The 21,017-nt window shown below is 57.9% G+C and overlaps 1 protein-coding gene across 1 annotated transcript; it reads left to right on the forward strand.

Annotated features, from left to right (window-relative positions):
• Window positions 1-3,716: 3,716 nt before the first annotated feature.
• TRIM35 (tripartite motif containing 35) lies at window positions 3,717-16,988 on the forward strand (the record flags this gene model as incomplete). Its single annotated transcript, XM_084232557.1, has 6 exons — window positions 3,717-4,151; window positions 9,711-9,806; window positions 12,281-12,511; window positions 14,289-14,311; window positions 15,087-15,205; window positions 16,411-16,988. The coding sequence occupies 6 exons, from the start codon at window positions 3,717-3,719 to the stop codon at window positions 16,986-16,988; spliced, it is 1,482 nt and encodes a 493-aa protein (XP_084088683.1).
• Window positions 16,989-21,017: the final 4,029 nt, after the last annotated feature.

The raw sequence follows: 21,017 nt of genomic DNA on the forward strand, positions 1-21,017 counted from the left end.
GATTTCAGGATTGCCTCGTGTCAGATCGCCAAGTCGCCGTCTGTACCAGCTCATCGTGTCACCCGAGTCCTGAGTCCCTGCAGCAATCGCAGCTGTCCGTACTCTTCCCTGGGGACATCAGAAGAAGGGTGGAAAGTCCAGTGCCTGCAGAGGCAAAGCAGGGACTGTGAGGGCTGGGCTGGCTGGGTCCTGGCGGGCTGGGGACGGCACCCTTCCTCCAGGGAAGAGCAGCTGTTTCTTCTGACGGTGTGTGGCCATGGAGGAGGGAAGCTCGATGCAGCAGTGCAGCCAGTTTTCTTTTTTTTAAAATAAGGAGTGCTCAAAAAAAACCCAAAAATCCAAAACTAGAAAATTACTCCACTTACAGTTAGTACCAAAAAGAATCAAATACCTAGGGATAAACTTAGCTGAGGAGGTGAAAGACCTGTACTTTGAGAATCATAAAATGTTGTTGAAAAGAATTATAGGACACGGCTAAATAGAAAGATATTCTGTGTTCATGTATCTCAAGACTTAATAAGGTGTCAATACTTCTCAAAATGTCCCACAGATTTAATACAAGCCCAATGAAAATCCCAACAATGTTTAATGCAGGAAAAGAAAAATCCACCTTAAAATTCAGATGGACTCTCAAGACTCCCCCAAGGTTAAATCTGTCTTTTTAAAGAAGAGAAGGCTGGAGCTCTCCCACATCTTGATTTTAAAACTCATTATAAAGCTACAGTCATCAAAGCAGCATTGTATTGGCATAAAGATAGACACACAAACCATGAAATAAATAAAATAAACCTTTGTGTATATGGTCACATGATCTTCTGTAAGAGTTTGAGGACTTGATGGGTAAAGGACAGTCTCTTCAAGATATGGTGCTAGGAAAACAGTATGTTCACGTGCAAAACAATGAAGTTGGGCCCTTGCCACACACAGTACTTATAAGAATTACTTCAAAATAGATCAAAATCTTAAGCATAAGACCTAAGACTATCAAATTTAGAAGCAAACATTAGGGAAAAGCTCCAAGACATTGGATGTGGCAATGATTTCTCGGATATGACACCAAGAGCAAAGCAACAAGTAACCCGTAATGGGATGACATTAAAAAAAGTTTCTGTACATCAAAATCAACAGTGAAAAGGCAACTTACAGAATGGGAGAAAATATTTGCAAATCATTTATCTCAGGAGGGGTTAATATCCAGAATATATAAAGAACTTGCATGACTGAATAACAACAACAAAAAATCTGATTAAAAAGTGAGCAAAGGATCTGAATAGACCTCTCTCCAGAGGTGATATCCAATGGGCCACAGGCACAGGACAAGATGGTCAATGTTACTAATCATTAGGAAAATGCAATTCAAACCACAAGCACAGACACTTCACACTCATTAGGATGCAGCTATCAAAAGAAAGGGAGGAGGGAGGGAAGGAAGAGAAGAAAATCACCAGGAGTGACCAGGGTGTGGACTGTTGGTGGGAAAGGAAAACGGCGCAGCTGCTGTGGAGAACAGTCTAGAAGTTCCTCAAGAAAGACATGGCCACCAGCTCTCCGTGATTTCTGCCAGCAGTAGACATCTTTTTCTATCCTACTTATAACTAACTTGTTATTTAAAGTATGTTCTTTTTAGGTAACATATAGTTGGGTCTTGGTTTTTTTTTTTTATCTAATCTAGTAAACTCTGCTTTTATTTGCAGTCACTTTCTAGTGAACTGCTTTAAAAAGAAAAATAATGAAGTCATTTCCCCTCTTCTTTCTGCACCAATGGTTGTTGTCTCCTAACACAATTTTTAAAAATAGTTATTGTTCCTAACAAATGTCATGGTGATGGCAGGGGGGCTGGAAATGCAGCGTCTGTCAGGGATGTCTGGGGATGGGGAGGGGCAAGATGGAGACAGGGAGAAGACAGCAAAGTTTGTTTGCAGGTTAGTTGGCATCCAGAGATCTGCACTTCAGGGTTCCCTGAAGAAGGCCCTTCCTACTGAAAGGAGAAACATGCGGTGACAGATTGGTTAAAGTCACAAGATTTCTCTGGGTAAGTCTCAGTCACTTCTCAATTGAAATACGCAAAGAAAAAAGTTCAGAGTGTCTAAGCGGATAAGAACGTGAAGCAATGAATTCAAATTTTCTTTTTACATTTAAAGGAAAGGACGTCAGAAAAGTGAACTATATGCCCTGGCTTGGGATCAAATAGGAATAGAACCAAGCCCCTTCTGGATTTCTCCAAAGACTGGAGAGCCTTAGTGCTTAATGCTAACCTTTACATTCTTCTTCAAGAAAAAAAGACGTGTTAATTTCTAGTCTCCATCCTTGGATTGCGGGCTCCATTCCCAGTCTGGGAAACCAAGATCAAGGGGAAACTCACTGAAGAACGGAATGGGCCCTAGAGATAAAGGATTCACAGGGAGTCTGTGTATCCCTAAGTTTATCCCTAAGTGGTTTTGATTCTTTTTTTGCACTAGGGCACGCAAATAAGAGAAACAGTGAAAGAAAATGCGATAGGACCAGGCAGGATTTCGGGGAGATTGGGGGATCAGCCCCATCTCGTGGCCTTTTTGGAGATTGCCTCAAGGTTTCCATTTTGAACCAGTAACTCTAAACCCAGACTGCCTGTGGGGTGGAAGAGTGAATCTAGAACAATGACTGAGGCTCAAACTTTCGGGTGCCCGGGAATCGGGGGGTGGGGGTGGGGGTGGGGGGGGGCTGGCGTGAAAGTGCTGGCACCTGGGTCGCTCCCCCAGAAAGGCCAGTGGATGGAAGTGGCCCCAGAAAGCCGCAGGTGGTCGCGTCCAGGGGTCACCGCTGGAGGCAGTAAGCATTCGTGGTACTCAAGCCCCCGGCACTGGTGGGGAAGGGCCGCCCCGAGGAAAAGTCTGGAAGGATATTTATTGCCAAGAGCCGTAACAAGCCCGGGGTTTCACTGCGCTCGCAGGTTGCTGCCGGCTCGTGGGTGCTGCAAGGTGCGCCACGGGGGTGGGGGAAAGGGGGGGTCCTCCGGCGCGATGCCCAGCGGGGCTCCGTGCTGAGGCTGCAGTACAGAAGAGGAACCCGAGCACCCTGTAAGGGAGATTTGGGGGGCCCGGCTCCGGCCGGGGATGGCGCTGCCTTCCCGGGCTGCTCGGCAGCGAACATCGCCTGGATAGGGCGGCCGGGGTCTCTGGCCCCCTAAGACACTGGGGCCTCGTTTCCCGGCCGAAACCAGGCGGGAACGCGCGGCCAGGAAAGGCGCCCGCACGTGAGGCGGCGACGGGACGGAACCGCGGCGGCCGGCGAGGCGCGGGGGGCCCGGCCCCGCCACACCCAGGGCCCCGCCGGCCCGCGCCCCGTCCGCTTTCACCCCCACGGCCCCGGCGGGCCCCACGAGCGAGGCCGCCAGGGCCGGCTGCGGGAAAGGCGCCTGGACCCCCCAGCCCACTTCTAGTCGGAAGTGGGGCTCCCGTGACGCGGAAGCCCCGCGACGCCGCGGGAGAGCCCCTCCCCGGGCGCCGCCTGACACGCCCGCGCCCCGCGACCGAGGCGGCACCGCCCGCTCTTCCGGGGTTTCCCCGCGCTGCCCGGAACTGGGCGGGGCCCCGGGGGCGCGCCCCGCGCGATTGGCCGGCGCCGCCGTCCCTCGGCGCTCCCCGGCGGAAGGGGCGGGGCTTCGCGCCGCGGGCCCCGGAACCGCGAGGCGGGTGGGCGGGGCCGCGCGGAGTGGCGGGCGGGCGGGCGCGGGGGCCATGGAGCCGAGCCCCGCCGCGTCGCCCGGGCCCTCGCGCTCCTTCAAGGAGGAGCTGCTGTGCGCCGTCTGCTACGACCCGTTCCGCGACGCCGTGACGCTGCGCTGCGGCCACAACTTCTGCCGCGGCTGCGTGACGCGCTGCTGGGAGGCGCAGGCGGCGCCCGCGTGCCCGGTGTGCAAGGACCGCGCGAGCCCCGCGGGGCTGCGCCCCAACCGCACCCTCAACAACCTGGTGGAGACGCTGCTGCGCGAGGAGGCCGAGGGCGCGCGCTGGGCCGGCCGCCGCTCGCCGCGCCTCTGCCGCCTGCACCGCGCGCAGCTCGGCCTCTTCTGCCTGGACGACAAGGAGCTGCTGTGCTGCGCCTGCCAGGCCGACGCCCGGCACCGCGGCCACCGCGTGCAGCCCGCCGCCGACACCGCGCGCGACTTTCGGGTGAGCGGCACCCCGCCCGGAACCCCGCGCCCCCGCCCTGCGCCTCCCCGGGGCGCCGCGGGCCCCCCACGCCCGGGCTCTGCCTCCCCCGGGGGCGGGCGGCGGGACTCCCGGGAGCGGGTTCTCCAGGGGGCCCCACCCTCTGCCGCGGGGCCCCCGCGCCCTCCTGCCCGCAGGGCGTGGCCCTGTCCCCGAGACGCGCAGGTGGGGTGACCCCGGGCCCCGCCCGGCACCTCGGGTCTGCGGCCGGGGAAGGGTGCTGCGTTCCGATCCCCCCAGCGGGCCCCCGGCCTCGGGGCTGGCCTGCTGTGTGGCTGGGGGGAGCCCCGGCCCTGGCCGGCTGCCTGGTTCTGGAGCCTTCTCTGCTCGCTGCCCCCAGCTGCCAGTGGTTATGAGGAAAGTGAGGGCGAAACTGACACCGAGAGTTCTCCAGCCTCGGAGGAGAATGATCAGGAAATGAATGTGGGCAGCTCGGGGGGTTTCAGAACGTCTCCCCCTGTGACCCGGGATGCCGTGCGGGTGTATATGCTGAAAACAAGTTTTGTGAAATGCCCGTTGTCCTCTGGAAGGTTCTGCTTTCGGTGCTGTTTTCCTAATTGCACAGGGTGTGAGACACCGTTGACCAGATACTAACTCCAGGCTCTCAGTGTGGAGAGCCCTGGCTGGCTGGCAGGAGCTGGGTGCTTGACAAGGCGGGGCCGCAGGGCGCCCTGGGCCTGGTGTCCAGATGCTCTTTGTCTTTCCTAAGAAATACCTAAAGTCTCTGGTGGGTCCTCTCACCCGCCGCATCTCTGGCCTGTGCCCCAGCTCTTGTATGTGTAAATAAATAAATTTAAAAAAAAAAACAACAACAAAGAAACAGCTAAAGTCACTGACAGCCCCCTGGACACGGTGGTGGTTGAGGGGGAAGGCCAAGGCCGTGACGTGTTAGCTCTGCAGTGGCTTGTCCGCGGGCGCCCCTGTGACCCCTGTCGCCTTACCTGTAGCGGTCCCCATTTCATTTCCACTGTCAGAGGGCCAGGCCCTGATCTGGGAGAGCCAGAGGAAGTGCTGGGCATTCAGGTCCAGGGTCGGGGCTGGGCAACTTGGGGTTCATCATGACTAATCTCTGTGGAGCTGGAGAGGTGAGAACGGGAAGATGGGCAGGGGCAAGGTCAGGAACTCTAAGGCAGAGCGGGCTGAGCCAGGATTCAGGATCACAAGCCAGGGCCAGGAAGGGAATAGAGGACACCAGCGCTCTGTCCATCAGCAGTGTGGTGCAGCCGGGCCCAGGGATGCCGCCTGATAACCGGGATCCTACCCTGGGGAGCTTCAAGCAGAGACCTGAGGGACAGGAGTGTCGCCAGGTGGAGGCTGGGAGAGAGGCAAACTCAACAGCTCTCATACGGGGCTGATGCAGGGAGCCCCCACTTCCTGGACAGGGGAGCATTTCTGGGGGGCCTGCCCGGTGAGGATGGAGGTGCACAGGAGCCAGGAGGCCTCCCTGGCCTTTATCCTCTCTGGCGACGGGTCATAGGGGTGCACACGGACAAGCCACTGCAGAGCTAACACTTCACCAGATAAAGGCCAGGCCTTTATCCCAGGGGGCCCCCAGAGGACTGGTGCTGCCAGATGGACGGTACTTGTGGGGACCATCAGTCCCAAGGGGAGTGCTCGCATGCAGGTGGAACACGCTGTCCTTCAAGAACTGCCTAGACCCTGTGCTCCCGGACCTGCTCCAGGTAGCGTGGGGTGCTCAGGGCAGGAAGACAGAGCCCTGGCCCCACGGGGCTCTCGCGTGGGCTTTGGGGAGTCAGGAAATACATCAGGTGTAGCTCTGGATGCTGGAGTAGGTGGGAGGGGGGAGCCTTCCAGGTGCATGGAGATGGCTGGAACCCTCCGTGCTGGCCCTCTGTTCGGGCGTCTGTGTGGGCAGCTGGTGTTGGTGGGTATGCGCGAGGCGGGTGACTGAGGACCACTGCCGGTGACTGTCAGCAAGTCGGACAGAGTGCCCAGTACGCAAATGCCAGGCTCCCTGGGTCCAGGAGAGGACAGGCAGCCTCAGCCCTGCTGTTCGGGAAGACACCTGGGCTGGCAAGGTCTGGGCGTTGTCCCAAGCGCAGTGGGATGAAGGGAGGGCCCCGTGAGATTTGGAAGCCTGGCCTCGGTGTGCACCCGGGCTCTAGGGGCTTGAGGGTGAGTGCTGGAGCTTGATGTGCCCGAGGGAGTGGCCCAGGGCCTTGAGTCACAGCTGCACAATGTACGCCTCCTCCTTAAAGGTGAAAGCATCCCAACCCGGGGCTCCAGGTCCGCTATCCTAGCACTGACTGCAAACACAAAACTAGCGTCACTTCCGTTTTCTCACGCTGCACCTAGGCAATAAACCAAAAGAACTTTCCAGGTAAAATGCAAACAAAACTACAGTGAGTGCCCTTCTGTGGAGCCTGGCGGCGAGAGCGTCGTTAACAGAACACAGGCGCCGGTGCGTGTCCACGCTGTTCGGGAAGGGAGTCCTCAGTATTTTGTAGGTTGGCATGGGACGAAACATTCATGGAAAATGTGCAGGCCCCCTCATGCACAGCCCCACAGCCACGGCGGCTGTTTCACTGGTGAGAACAGACTCTTGGGCCCAGGGAACCAAAGTGGCCCAGCCAGGACTCAAACCAGCCTTCCCTCGCCTACGCCAGCCTCTGCGCTGGCGCCAGCTGCAGGCTGACCTGCTCTCAGGCCCCATCAAGTCCCTTCTTCATCCCACAGGACAGCTGTTGTTTGCCCCTAGCCTCTTCCCGCCCTGGTCCGCCCCTCTCCCCGGGGTTGCCTTTGCAGAGTCAGTCTGCACCCTCACCCCAACCTAGAGCCCTCAGGGTGCCTCTTAGGGTACATGCCCAGTTTCCCTTCCCAGGTCTTTCCTTTTACTGACTACCCACCCCATCCCGATCCTGAGCTCGTGGGCCAGGCCCAGCCGGATCCAGGTTGGTGGGAGAATGGAAGCTGCTCGCTGAGGCCCTGGAGTCGGGGGCCCAGCACAGGTGGTCACCTGCTTCTGCGGCAGTCTGGGCCAGGGACGGCAGAACAGGCTGGACTGAAATTGGGTGGGAAGGACCTGGACAAGGTCAGGTTGTCCCAGCTCATTCCTGTGTCCACTCGGGACACTGGGGAGGTCACTGTAGGAGAGTTGGACTCCCGGTGCAGGGGCACCAGTGCCTGCTGTCTCTGGGCAGATGACGTTGTTGACTCACTGGGTCCCCACCTGTCCTGTGAGCCAGGTGGTCTCAGTCCTGGGGAGTGCAGGCGGGGCTTCTGCGAGGCGGGGCATATCCTCAGCCCTCTTCCCCAGATGAGACCAGGGGCAGAGGAGTGAAGAGTGGCTCAAGGTCGCCCGTGTCCAAGTGGGCGAGCTGGGATTTGATACTGGGCAGCCACGCCTGAGAGCTCTGAGCTGCCCCTTCAGGGTGGCTGAAGTCAAATGTTTGAAAAACAGCAGCAAAAAGCCCCACACTGCACAGGTGCCGGGAAGTCCTGGCGAAGGACCAGGAGCCTGAGCTTTTCCTTTTGCGATCAAGTCAGAGTGGCCACGGAAACTCCTGTGCCTTCATCTTTAAGGCGAGGAGCCCGGCAGTCAGGGAGGGCGTTTTCACAGTCCTCGCCGGTGATAAAGACAGGGTCGCAGCCCGGGCCTCCTGACTCCGTGCAGCGAGCATGCAGCGGCCGCCGGGCAGGGACTGATGGGGCATCTGCTCTGCTGGGCTGCGGGGCCGGGGCGTCCTTCGCTCTGTCTGCAGAGTTCTGCGGAGCTCGCGGGCTAGGTGCTGGCCTGTGCGTTGGGACCCGCCCTGGGAAGCTGCAGCTTTCCCAGCAGAGAGGTGATGGGGGAGGGCAGGGCAGGATGCGGGAGAGCCCCCAGAGGTGCACCTGAATGCCCTGCGGGAGAAGGTGGCTCCCTGGAGGAGTGCGTGGGGCACCCTGAAGAGGGTGGCGCGGGTTTTTGGGCAGCTGGGTAAAGTGGATGGGATGGGTGAAGACGCCCAGCCTGGGGCAGCTCTGGCTGCAGACCCGCCCCTGCACCCCCATAAGAGCTTGCTGTGATGGTCATGGGAAGTCATACTCTTAGCCCTCGACCTTTCTGCTGTACCACACAAAACTCTGCTCCCGGATATTGTGGGTGAAACGATCTGATAACGTGCCAAAGGCATTAAACCGCACCGTTGACATTTGCTGCTTAAGGAATTGAACTCATAGTGAAAAGCGACAGTGAAGTCACACTCTCCTCTCACGTAAATATAAGCCCGTTTTGTGTGTGTGGCTGAGTAACCCGAGTGTTTCAATTTGACGCCACAGTCGGAGCGCTTGGCTCCCCGGGGCTTGGGGACCCGGGTGACGCTCCAGATGTGTCTCAGGCCGCTTAGCTTCCTGAGGGTCAGGATGTGACCCAGCTTCACCCCAGGGCTCCCCAGGGACCCCCAGCCTCTGCTCCTGCAGGTGCTGGTGGGCTGCATGCAGGCTCCTGAGTGGGGGACGCAGTCGTGATGCAATCGCAGTTAGTGTTAACATCAAACTGTCAAAAGCAAACATGAAAAATTCATTTACAGTCAATTGAAGTCACTTTTGACGTGGAGTAGTTTCTAGAGTAACCGCTGCCGGCAGAGGAGGGGAAGGTGGGATGTAAAATGCACAGCTCGGGTTTCCCCACTGTCCGGAAGGAGAATGTTCCTGTTTGGTTCGATTTGGCGAGTTATTTCTGGGGCAGGGAATGCTGTTCCCGTTCGCTCTTCCCAGACGCCCCAGACAAGCTGCCGGCTCACCGCAAGTGGAAAGGTCCTGCTCTCAGGTGGCGGGGGGTGGGGGGGGCCCTGTCAGGTCAGGCTGAGGCTTTGGGTTGACATCGGAAGGAAGCACTCGTGAAACCGTCTCAGACGGTGGAGAGAAAGGGGTGGACCTTGATCCTGGCGGTGGGGTCCAGTCTGCACCTAGCGCTGCCCGCTGGGGAGCCCTGAGCCGGGGAGCCCTGAGCTGGGGGGCCTTGAGCCGGAGGTTTATGTTGAAAAGACAAACTATTGCACAAAAGCGTTGGATTTCACGGGTGAAAGTACAGTCATTCCCGACCCGTGACCCGAGCCTGTTAAGAGTCTAGGGCACGCCAGGGCCGGGGAGATGGGCAGTTTAGAGGGGACGTGGGGCAGTGACTGGCTCAGAAAGGCCCCGTGAGCCGCTGCGCTTTGGTAACACGGGGCTGCAGGCCACAGGCCCACCTGGACCCGGCTGGCCGGAGGGGACACCCTTTGCTGCCCGTGTCTGAGTGTGGCAGTGCGAGAGCGAACAGGCGCCTGTGCCTGCTCAGCCCTGTGTCCCGTCCCTGGTGCAGAACGAAGGGCCCTTTTGGGGACATCTAGGCTGTTTTTGCTGTAAGCGTGAGATCCCGGGTCAGGGCGGTGCCTGCCTCTCCTGGGCCCCGCAGTGTGAGGACAGGCTGCGCTTGGTCAGCGTGGTGGCGGCGCCCTCGTGGAGAGGAACTCCCTCGCCTGCATGCTGTGTCGCCTCCACCCTAACCAGCCTCCCGCCTCTTCCTCTTCCCCACGGCAGGCCAAGTGCAGGAACATGGAGCACGCGCTGCGGGAGAAGGCCAAGGCCTTCTGGGCCATGCGGCGTTCCTACGAGGCCATCGCCAAGCACAATCAGGTGAGTGGGTGCTGGGCAGAGTGCGCGGTGCCCCGGCCTGGTGTTGTCCCCCTGGGAACTGTAGGCATGGAGTTGGCCCTCCCCAGCCCAGGGGCTCCCCCCACCCTGCCCTCTGATGCCAGCTGTGCTGCCCTGCTCGGCCTCTGGGAAAACCACCTGTGCCAAGTGCCCCCCACCCCTGCCCATGCAAACCCCCCACCCAAGCTGTGCCCCTCACCCCTGCCCGTGTGCTCAAGCCCACGATGAACTGGGGCACGTTTGTTACTCTTGCCTTTTCACCCACCGTGTCCGCTCCATCAGCCCTCCCGTGCCCGTGCCTCCTGGGCGAGGGTCAGGATTAGGAAAGAGCCCCATTGTCACCTGACCCCCCATCAGACCCCAAGCGGCAGAGCAGGGGGAACAGAGCAGTGGGCAGGGCGGCGGGATGCCGGGGCCACATGGGAGCTGCAGAGCAGACCTGCTTTCGAGGCCAAGTTCTCCGTGCAAGCCCCCCGGCCCCCACCCAGCTAGACCCCACTGCGGTGAAAAGAGGACCATGCCCTCTTGCTGGGCTGTTCGTAAGCGTTCGGCCTAGGAAGGCAGAGGGAAGTCAGCCAGTGTTGCTCAAGTCTGCTAGGCCAGCAAACCATCGAGGCGTTTCTCACCTTTTCCATGAATCATGCGGCATTCTGCGGCCAGCCCGGAGCACGCCAGGCTTCCACTCCGAGAACCAGATCCCCGAGCCACCCAGGCCGGCGCGTGGTGTTTTCCGAGGTTGCCATGGAACCCTGAGCTCCGTGTCCTCGCTTGACCTTGGTTTCCTTTTGTGGCTGACCTCACCGCCTGGCTGGCCTGGGGCCGGCTGGAGCGGGGCTGTCTGCGGGGGCTTCTGTCCAGGCGGCCGCCCCGCCCCGCCGCGGGACCCGTGTGGTCAGGGGCGGAGGACGCGGTGGTCCCCTCCATCCAGTCAGCGGGATGATGCCTGAAGTGGAAGTTTGAGGTTCCCCTTTCCTGCGAGGCTGCCACGGCAAGAGTGGTGGCCTTGCCTCTGCCCTGGCTGCTTCTCCGCCCTCTGCGCTTCCCTGGCCGTGTGTTGAGAGTCACCCTTGATTTCGCGCTCTCCCTCAGGGCCTGGTCGGCCTCAGCCTGGCCTGTCCACCGGCCCCTCTGCTCACTTGCAGCGCTCTGGCCCCTCGTGTGTAGACTTTACACAAGTAGAGCAGCCGTGTGTGTTTCTTGCGGGAATGCCAGCTCACCCGTCCTGGCGGCCGCCTGTCTTTCCTCCTTGAGGCTTCCCAGGGTGCGTTGCCCTTAGGAATAGTGGCCGTCAGCTGTCTGGACACGCTTCCCTGGGTTTGTCTTTTCACTGTCGCTTCCTTTTGGCCCCTTTCTCCCTGTCGCGGGTCATCTTGTCACCCCGTGGTCAGGGCCGCCCCAGGGACGGGGCCTGCGGTCACCTGCCTTCGAGGCTCGTTAGTTTCATGTTCTGTGGAGAGCCGTGTTTCTCCTCCCAACAAGAGGAGAATTTCTCTGCTTTTTCTTGAGATATTCTTTGCCTTTCTTCCTTAAGAAAGAAATCTGGAAAGCTATCTGCCTTATGGCTCCAATTTTTTTTTTTTTTTAAATGCTTTTTGTAGCTGTGATTAGGAGAACGTGTATCATGAATGATTCCACTTTTAGGGAACTACCTCCCGCTATTCGTTTGGTGAGCGCTGGCTGGGATGCACCTGCGATTGGAAGGCCCGCGTCAGTGGCCGCTGTCCGCACCTTCTGTGCTGCTGCCTGAACCAGACAGGGGCGGGGGGAGTGGAGGTCGGGTCTTCATTGCGGTAAAGACTGGTTTATGGCAGTCGGCGCGTTCCGGGTGTGCAGCCTTGTCGTCGACCCCTGTCTCCACTGCACCGTGATCGGCCCCCAGAGTCCAGTTTCCACCCGTCACCCTACAGTTGGCCCCGTTCACCTGTTCCCCGCCCCCCAATTCCTTTCCCCTCTTCTCTCCACCCTCTTCTTTATGTCTTGGAGTTCCTTCTTGTTTTTTATTTGCTTGTTTTGTTTCTGTGTCTTCCACCTATGCCTGAAATCACCTGGTGTTTGCCTTTGATTTATTTCCCGAGGCGCTTCCCCTCCAGGTCCAGCCGTGCTGCCCTGTGGAAAGGTTTCGTCTCTTTTCAGGGCTGAGAAGGATGCCATGGTGCACCCCGTCTTGATCTCCCCTGTCCGTCAGCCCCTCGGTGGTGCCCCAGTCTTGGCTGTTGTAAACAGCGCTGCTCTGAACATAGGGGTGCAGAGAGCTTTCCAGATTTCAAATATTTTTTCCAATTCACTGAAACAACCTTCTACTGTTTTTTTCAGTGATAAATGTGTGCTAATCAAACCGTATCTGCGTTCTGTCTCTGGGGGTTCTGCAGCTGGTTTCTGTTGACAACAGGGTTCTAGCAGACTGCACAGCCGAGGCTCCCTGCACGGCTGACCTCGGGCACCTCCGCTCTCTGCAGGTGGAGGTGGCCTGGCTGGAAGGCCGGATCCGACGGGAGTTCGATAAGCTCCGGGAGTTCCTGAGGGTGGAGGAGCAGACCATCCTGGATGCCATGGCAGAGGAGGCGCGGCAGAAGCAGCTGCTGACTGAGGAGAAGATGAAGCGGCTGGCAGAGGACACGGAGGCGCTGGCCCATGAGATCGAGCGGCTGCAGATGGAGATGAAGGAAGACGACGTGTCCTTCCTCATGGTGAGCACCGGGCCCCTGGCTTCCCGGAGCCATGGGAGCGGGACCAGCAGCCCCGGCCTCCCTGAGCGGCTGGACACCAGGAGGGCCTCCTGGGCCAGGGAGAAGACTGGCATGGGCAGTTTTCTCTCTCCCCTCCCTCTCTTCGGTTTCTTCGCCTTCTGCTTCTTAATTCGGTAGCGTACAGGGGACCCTTGGCAGTGGGGTTAAGGTGTCACCCCCACAGAGACAAAAATCCAGAAAGTTGAGAATTCATCGGCCACCCTACCGCAAGGGCCCCGCATCTGTGTGTCCAGCCAGCTCCCCGCCGTCACTGAGCCTTCAGGGTCAGGTTTTTGTGTGGACACGATGCTTTCACCCCTCCCGGGTTTGCACCTAGGAATAGATTTGCTCGATCACGTGGTAACTCTTGGAAGGATCGCCAGGCTGTTTTTCAAGCAGCTGCACCGTTTTACATTTCTGCCGGCAGTGTGAACAGGATTGCGATTTCTCTCCACCCTTGCCAGCACTTCAGAGATACATATGTATTTCTTTTTTACAACCGTAGCTGCCGTGATGGGTGTGGAGTGGTACCTCACTGGTTTACTTTGCATTCCCCTCACGGCTGGTGATGTCGAACAAGTCACGTACTGATGGGCCGTTGGTGTAGCTTCTTTGGGGAATAGACATCCCGAGTTCTTTGCCTGCTTTTTAAGTTGGCTTCTATGTCTTATGTCGTTGACCTCTAAGTGTATGTAAGTATGGATACGAGACCTTTATAGAAGATGTACATCTTCTCCTCATTTGTGGGTTCTTTTTCCACTCTCTTTTTTTTTTTAAAGATTTATTTAAATATTTATACAAGAACTGGGGTATAGTCAGATGCATGGGAGGGCGAGAGGATTCACCAGAGACAGAGTGGGGAACAGAACAGGCAGATCGACTGAAATACACTGCTGAGGGGAGCAGCGGGCGAGACAGGAGAGGTCTGTTGCGCCATGGGGGAATCTCGCTGGCCGGCTGGGAATCCAACCTGCTCTGCAGAGGCTGCGGACAGCATCACAGAGCTGCGCTCAACCCGCTGCGCCACTGGGGAGGCCCTCTTTTTCCACTTTCTTGCTGACACCCTTTGAAGCACGCGTTTTTCACCCTTGCCCAAGTCCAGAATCTTCTTTCACTGCTTGTGGCTTTGGTGTCAGAGCTAAGGAGCCATGGTCGTGAGTTCGGTAGTTCTGACTACATTTAAGTCTTTGACCCAACCTTGCGCTCCTTTTTGGCATATGGCGCAAGGTGGGGCTCCGTCGTCACCCTTTTGCACATGGATCCCCAGCCCTGTTGGCTGGAGACCGCCCGTCCTCCGTCCGATGGCCTTGGCCCCCTTGCAGAGAGCCCATGGGCAGAACGTAGGAGGGTTAATTTACGAACTGTCAGTGTCCACAATCTGTGTATGTCTCTCCTCGTGCTGGTGCCACACTGGCCTGACCACTGTTGCGTGAATAAGTTTTGAAAGCAGGAGGCATGAACCAACAGCCTCGTTCTTTTTCCAAGATTATTTTGGCTATTGTGGGCCCCTGGAATTCATGTTTCCATCTGAAGTTTAGAGTCAACTTGTCAGTTTTTGCCAAGAAGCCTGCCACAGGTTTAATAGGAATTGCAGAGTCTGTCGATCCGTTGGGGGGGTGGGGGGATATTTCCACCTTAACAGCATTAAGGCTTCTGATCATGAGCAAGGGGTGACCTTTTGAGGTCAGAAACTTAAACTTTTTGTGTGTGTTTATGTCTCTTGTTTTTTATCTTTCAGAAACACAAGAGCCGGAAACGTCGGTAAGTGGCTCAGGCTGGTTGAGACGGGGAGAGGAGGGCAGGGCAGGCCAGGGGAGGGGAGGGAAGGGGAGGGCAGGGCAGAGAGACCAAGAGCTCTGGGGCTGGGAGGTCACGATGCTGGCTGGGGGTCTTGAGAGGTGCAGGTGGGGACTGGCCAGGTGGCTTTCACATTCCATTTCAGATTCTCATGGGTGCAAATTGTTTTCTTGAGCGGGGGGCAAATGGGTGGTATTCTCAGCAACTCGTCCCGATTTCCAGGGCACTGAGAGCCTCAGGATGCACTGGCTTGTGCTCATGGCTGTGGGGTTCCCAGGGTTGAGTAAGGAAGAACAGGGTCTTGGTCAGCGCTGAGCAAAGAAGGCAGAGAGGCTTTCGGCAGTGGTGAGTTCCCTGTCCCTGGAGGTATTCAAGAAAAGGCTGATGACACCTTTAGATTATTGGACTAGAGGACCCTTAGGTTACCCTCAGCTCAGACATCCGGAACTCACGTTTGGGATTTCTGCCCACAGGGATGGAACCTTGTCGGGAACTGCCAGTTTGTTTTCCTCTCAGCTGGGGCAGGGTGGGCCTGGTACCAAATCCCAAAGGGGTGTGAGCTGCCCAGGAGGCTCCTGGGTCATGTGCCATCCAGCCCAGCCCAGGTTTGTCTTGACAAGGTGGCCAGGACGTTTTAGGCTAAGGCGAGGGACAAGTCCAGTTGCCTGTTTCCAGCTGCCCCATTAAGCCCCAGGGGCGTGACCTTGGCCCTGCCCACCAGGCACGTCTCCTTTCCCAGCCTCTTCTGCACCATGGAGCCGGAGCCTGTGCAGCCCGGCATGCTCATCGACGTCTGCAAGTACCTGGACTCGCTGCAGTACCGTGTCTGGAGGAAGATGGTCATGTCCGTGGAGTCTGGTAAGTGGGGCACGGGTGGGCATGGGTGGCGGAAAGTGAAGTGCATCACGGGGGACCACCCCATCACATGTCCCAACTGCGTCCTGACAGTCCCTGTTGCTGTCCCACCCCTTGGCCCCTGCGCTCAGCTCCCAGCAGGTGCCTTCCTCCCTGGCTTCCCTCTATTCAGAACCCCCTCCTGTAGGTAAGGATAGACCTCCGGGCCAGGACCTCTGCTCCCAGGGTCGCTGTGCCTGGCCCTGTGGATTGAATATCTTGATCCTTCCCCTAAAATTTGCATGTTGAGGGCCTGACCCCGTGGGATGGCATTTGGAGGCAGCGTTAGGTGATTGGGGTTACCTGAGGCCAGGAGGTGGCCCCAGGACGGGCTTGTATCCTTGCAAGAGGAGACAGCACTTCTCTCCCCCGCTGTGGGAGGCAAGGTCAGAGGGCGCGGTCTGTGGCCAGGACACCGGCCCTCCCCAGCGCCCTCTGTGCTGGCCCCTGATCTTGGACTCTGGCCTCCAGAACTGGGATGCACTTCAGCTCTTTGAGTCCTCTGGCTGCGGTTCTGTGTGACAGCCCAGCCTGTCAGTGACATAGCGGGAGAAGCCTTGGTGACCAGGCACGGTGGTGTGCTTAGCCGTCCAGGACACGAGAGCCGCAGGGCCCACTGGGTGGGGTCCCCACGGGATGGGCTTCCTGGGGCGGCCGTTCTGAGGACCGCAGACTGGTGGCTTAAAGTCACGGAATGTTACTTGCTCACTTTCCAGAGGCTGAAAGTCCACAGCCAAGTTGTGGGCAGGACCAGGCCCCCTCTGGAAACCTGGCGGGGAGGGGGCTTCTTGGCCTGTCCCCGGGCCGCCCCCACCCCCTGGGCCATGGCTCCTGTCCCTGGCTCGTCCCGTGTCTGATCTCTGCCTCACCCCCCAGGCTGCTTCCTCCGTTCCGTGTCTGTCCTCACAAGGAAACGTGTGGATTAGGGACCCGCTCTATTCTGACCCCATCTTAACTAAGCACATCTGCGGTGACCCCGTTCCCAGACAGGCAGCTTCTCCAGGAGTGGGTATTGGGACTTCAGCCTGTCTTTGGGGGGCACATTTCCACCCATGGCCGCCATCCCCTCCACAGCCCAGGGCAGCTCCCCTCAGGCCCCGGGGCTGGTGGGACCCGGCGGAGGGAGGCAGGGCTGTTGGCTGAGCTCCCGTCTCCCCCTCTGCGCCCAGTGCCCTTCAGCTTCGACCCCAACACCGCGGCCGGCTGGCTGTCCGTGTCCGACGACCTGACCAGTGTCACCAACCACGGCTACCGCGTGCAGGTGGAGAACCCCGAGCGCTTCTCGTCGGCGCCCTGCCTGCTGGGCTCCCGCACCTTCGCACAAGGCTCGCACACCTGGGAGGTGGACCTGGGGGGGCTGCCCAGCTGGCGCGTGGGCGTGGTGCGCACCCGGCAGGACACGGGAGCCGAGGGCCACTCGCACAGCTGCTACCACGACACGCGCGCCGGCTTCTGGTACGTGTGCCGCACGCAGGGCGTGGAGGGGGACCACTGCGTGACCTCGGACCCCGCCACGTCGCCACTGGTGCCTGCCATCCCGCGCCGCCTGCGTGTGGAGCTGGAGTGCGAGGAGGGCGAGCTGTCCTTCTACGACGCCGAGCGCCACTGCCACCTCTACACCTTCCACGCGCGCTTTGGCGAGGTGCGGCCCTACTTCTACCTGGGCGGCATGCGCGGCGACGGCCCCCCCGAGCCGCTGCGTATCTGCCCCCTGCGTATCACCATCAGGGAGGGGCTGGACGGCTGAGCCTGCCCGCCCTGTCTGGGTCGCCACCCGCGGGCCCCTGGGCCCAGGTGGCAAGCCTCCCGGAGACACCTTGCCGGCCAGGTGCTCCCCGGGGTTGTGGGACCTCAGGACCTGAACTTTCTCAGTCCCAATCCCGGGATTTCTGGAATCATGTCTGCTTCTAGAATAGCCTGTTTTGAAATGTGCTTTTATTATTAGCCAGACCGTGGCCATAGGGAAGTTTGCTGTTACAGTAAGAAGTAGCAGGACCTCTTGCCACGGGCAGCACCGGGCAGATCCCAGCATCCTGGGAGGCAGAGGGAGCCAGGCCACAGCGTGAGCGGAGCCTGGTGGTTTTCCCTGAAGGAGCAGGTCAGGAAAGCAGGCAGCCTTGCCACTGGCCTGTGGGGGTGCTGGGGCACAGGCCGAAAACAGAGACAGCACAGGCCGAAAACAGGCCCTCTGCGTTGCGGAAGGCTTGAGTTCAGGCAGGCTCTGCCACGTCGGGGTCCTGGCTTTGGGCAGGACCAGGGCCCTCCTGCGCTGTCCCTGTTTTCGGCCTGTGCCCCAGCATCCCCACAGACCAGCTGTGCTCGTCCATGTGTAGATACCACCCTCTGGACAGAGGGCCTCAGAGCGCTCAGGAGAAGTTTTAGGAACCACAGGCTAGAGCTGTTCCCTCTCGGGCTCGGTTTCCTCATCTGTAAATGAGACCCACCCGGTGGGAGATGAGGTCCCCCTGGATTCCCTCTCACAGAGGCGTGGGGAAGGCAGGCTGGGTGGCCTGCGATCTGGGGGTGCCCAGGGGCACAGAGGGAGCACCCCAAGGCTGTGCTGGTCTCAGCCTGCTATTCCTGCTCGGCCACCTGTGGTTCCATCCACATCTGTCCTCCCTCCCACTCCTCGTTTTTAGCTGTCCACTTGCAGGTCGGGAAACTCCATGGTAAGGGCAGGGTTTCCTTGGGAGCTGTGCTCTGCCGAGGCACACCCCTCTGCCCGCGGGGCCCTTCATCGAGGCAGACACTTGAAACAAGTGATGACTCAAGCCCATAAATTGGTTATATACGTGCTGTTGTCCGTGACATAAAATGCAGCGGCTGCCAGGACCAGCCTGCCCACCTGTCTAAAGGGTCCGGGGCTCAGAAGAGCCCGAGGCACGCTGGGGCCACACTTGTGCGGCCAGCACAGGCCTGCGGGTCAGTCTGCACAGCAGGCTCTGCCTGGAGCTATTTTGCTAGCTACAATAAACTTCCAAAAATGTTTTTACTTCCACCATAGATGTTGGAAGAGTGTTTTTTTGTAAAACAGGACAATTTCATTAACGTAGACCTCTTTTTCGAAAAATAAACATGAGAATTTGTGTTAGACTCCCTCTTTCTTTGTGAGTTTGCCCTCTGAGACACCTCCCTGCCACTGTCGGTTGGTCATGCTCTGTGGTCACTGCGTGTTCCTGGTCGGCGCCTCAATGATGGACTCTCAGGTGATTTGCACTGGGCCAGTAACGCTGCTGTCAACGTGCATACACAGGTTTTGGAGGAATGTGCATTTTCCATTCTCTTGGATACATACCTAGGAGGAGATTTGCAGGGTGGAACAGTAATTTTAACCTTCCCAGGAACTGCCAAGCTGTTTTCCCACAGGTGGCACCATTTTCTATCCTTGCAGTGCATAAGGCCCGGTGGTCTGTGTCCTCGTCAACACTTGCTGTCTGTCTTCTAGCTTAGCCATCCCAGTGGACATCCAGAGCCTCTCATTGTGGTTTTGATTCACCTTTCCTTGAGTTGCTTTTGTGCTCCCTTGCTATTTCTGTATCCTCTGGGAGAACTGTGGTCAGATCCCGCACCCATTTTTTGCTGGGGGTGGATTGTGAAATGTAATGAGTTGTCTATATTGGAAGTGCTCAGATTCCTTCAGATTTCTAACAAGAATGTATACATGACACGTGTGTGAACGATTTCATGGTCATGGGGAGATGGCCAGGTTGTAGTAAGTGAGAAACGGATTCAGAATTCCACACTCAGGCATAGGAAACGCACTCACAGATTGGCAAGGTCCCGGCTGGCTGTGTGCATTGTCTGCTTGATCTGCTTACGTGGCTGTAAATTCCCAAAGTGCAAATGGTACTAGAACAGTCCCCCACTTCTGCCAAACCCTGCACCCTTGCTCACAGGCTGTCATCGCACCATAAAGGGAGGCTTACACAGGTATGAACGCACAGGCCCGCCCCGCGCCTCTGGGATTCAAGCCGCGCCCCTCAGCAACCTAACAGAGACAAACACAAAGCGTGTTATTAAAATAATTTTCTGTCTTCTGTGGGGGAGGTTGGCTGTTTTCATGCAGTGGGTCCAGCTCGCCGATTTAGCTTTTCATTCCCATTTTAAATATTTCGCCCTAGGCTTTTAAAAGGGGGGTTTGGGGGGAGCAGTGGAATTCAGATGTTCTTGATAAGCCTGAAATCAGACCTCAACCTGTTAAAAATACCATTTCGTCCTCACAAAGGTAGCTAGTGACTCAGATAGCCTAGCAGTGAGATCAGGATGCAGGTCAAAACAATCTGGCTTCAAAGTCTGACTGCACCCCTTTGTTACCCATGGAGAGTTGCTTTGCCTGTCAGTGCCTTAGTTTCAGCAAGCAAAAAGCTGAGCTAGGAAGATTCCTCAAGATGAGTAGAGAAAGTCACCCACCTCCAGTCATAACAAGTGAGCAAACGTGTCAAACGCTGAGTGGGGTCTGGCCTGTTCTCGGGAGCTGAGAGTTCACTGTGGTTTCAGCTGGCTCTCTGATGAAATAGCTGAGACCTCAGATAACGCACTGGCCTTGAGTAGCAAGGGGTGGACGCCTGCATAATTCATTCCAGGTCTTTCCCAAAGCTAAGGACCTGGGATCATCCAGTCTGTGTCACAAGCAAAAGCCCCATGTCTGGCACGCAGTGGGGTGCTTTCTTGGTTGCGGCTGCCCACTGGTGTCCGGGGATGGTAGGGGACCCTGAGCCTGTGAAAGAGACTCAGTCCTAAGGTGTTGAAAAATTGTCCCTAAAGTCAGCAGTCACATGGCAGCAACTGTACTGCCACCGCCCAGAGATGGCTCTGTGTCCTGTGCTGGGAAGGATGTCCGTGCTGAGAGTGAGCTGAGCCGCTTGGACCGGCCAATGATGACGCCTCAGTGGCGGGGACTGTACTCTCTCCCTTCAGGGTTTCCAAATGGAGAGGCAGCATCTTCCCTGGCCCACGGCATCCCCTTCCTTACCCAGGCGCCTGTGGTTGGGGGGTGGGGGGTTGGGGTATATGCCCCGCGGTGGGTGCTGTTCTGCCTTGCTGCTGGTGGGTGTCACTTGGGTGGGTTTCGCCGGCAGAGGAAGGCAGTTTCTATGGATACAGGCTGGCTGGGATTTGCATAATGAATTTCAGAGAACAGACAGCCTGGGAACAATGTGCACTGGGGAGGAACATAAAGACACATGGAGACGAGTTGGAGGGTCGGGGTCATCAGTTTTCTGGGGACAAGTGTCTGGGAACCTCCTCCACTGTCTGGGTTGAGCAGGGAGGATGGGGGAGGCAGCATGTGGACGGCCCCGCCCCCAGGCTCCGCAGGTATTTGCTCCTGCTCTTTGCTCCCCCTTTACCTCCACTACTGGCTAAGGGTCCTCCAGGAACTATACCTGGCTTGTGAACCCCCCTTGATTTACGACCAGAACATGCCCCAGACGCCTCTCATCCTTATCACCGCCCTGTGATCATTGGCGGAACCAGACCTGATTCCAAGTCAGGTTTGCAGCACTAGTTCAGTTTGCGAGGGCCCGAAAGGAAGGGCTTGAGTGGGGTAAAGAGGAGCAACGGACTTGGACATTGGGAGGAGGCAGGGCAGCCAGGCTGGCCCCGGCTAGCCAGGCAGCTGGGGAGAGAGGTGCCTGGCGAGGCAGGTCAGGAGTCTGTCAGGTCTCCAGCTTAGTGAACTACGGGGAGCTGCAGGCTGCACTGAGGACGGCAGGTGGTCAGGGTCATGGGGACGGTCCCTACACAGAGCGCTGTAGCTCAGGATCCGGCAGGAGAG

Source organism: Talpa europaea (genome assembly GCF_964194135.1).
Source record: "Talpa europaea genome assembly, chromosome: 4".
NCBI lineage: Eukaryota > Metazoa > Chordata > Mammalia > Eulipotyphla > Talpidae > Talpa > Talpa europaea.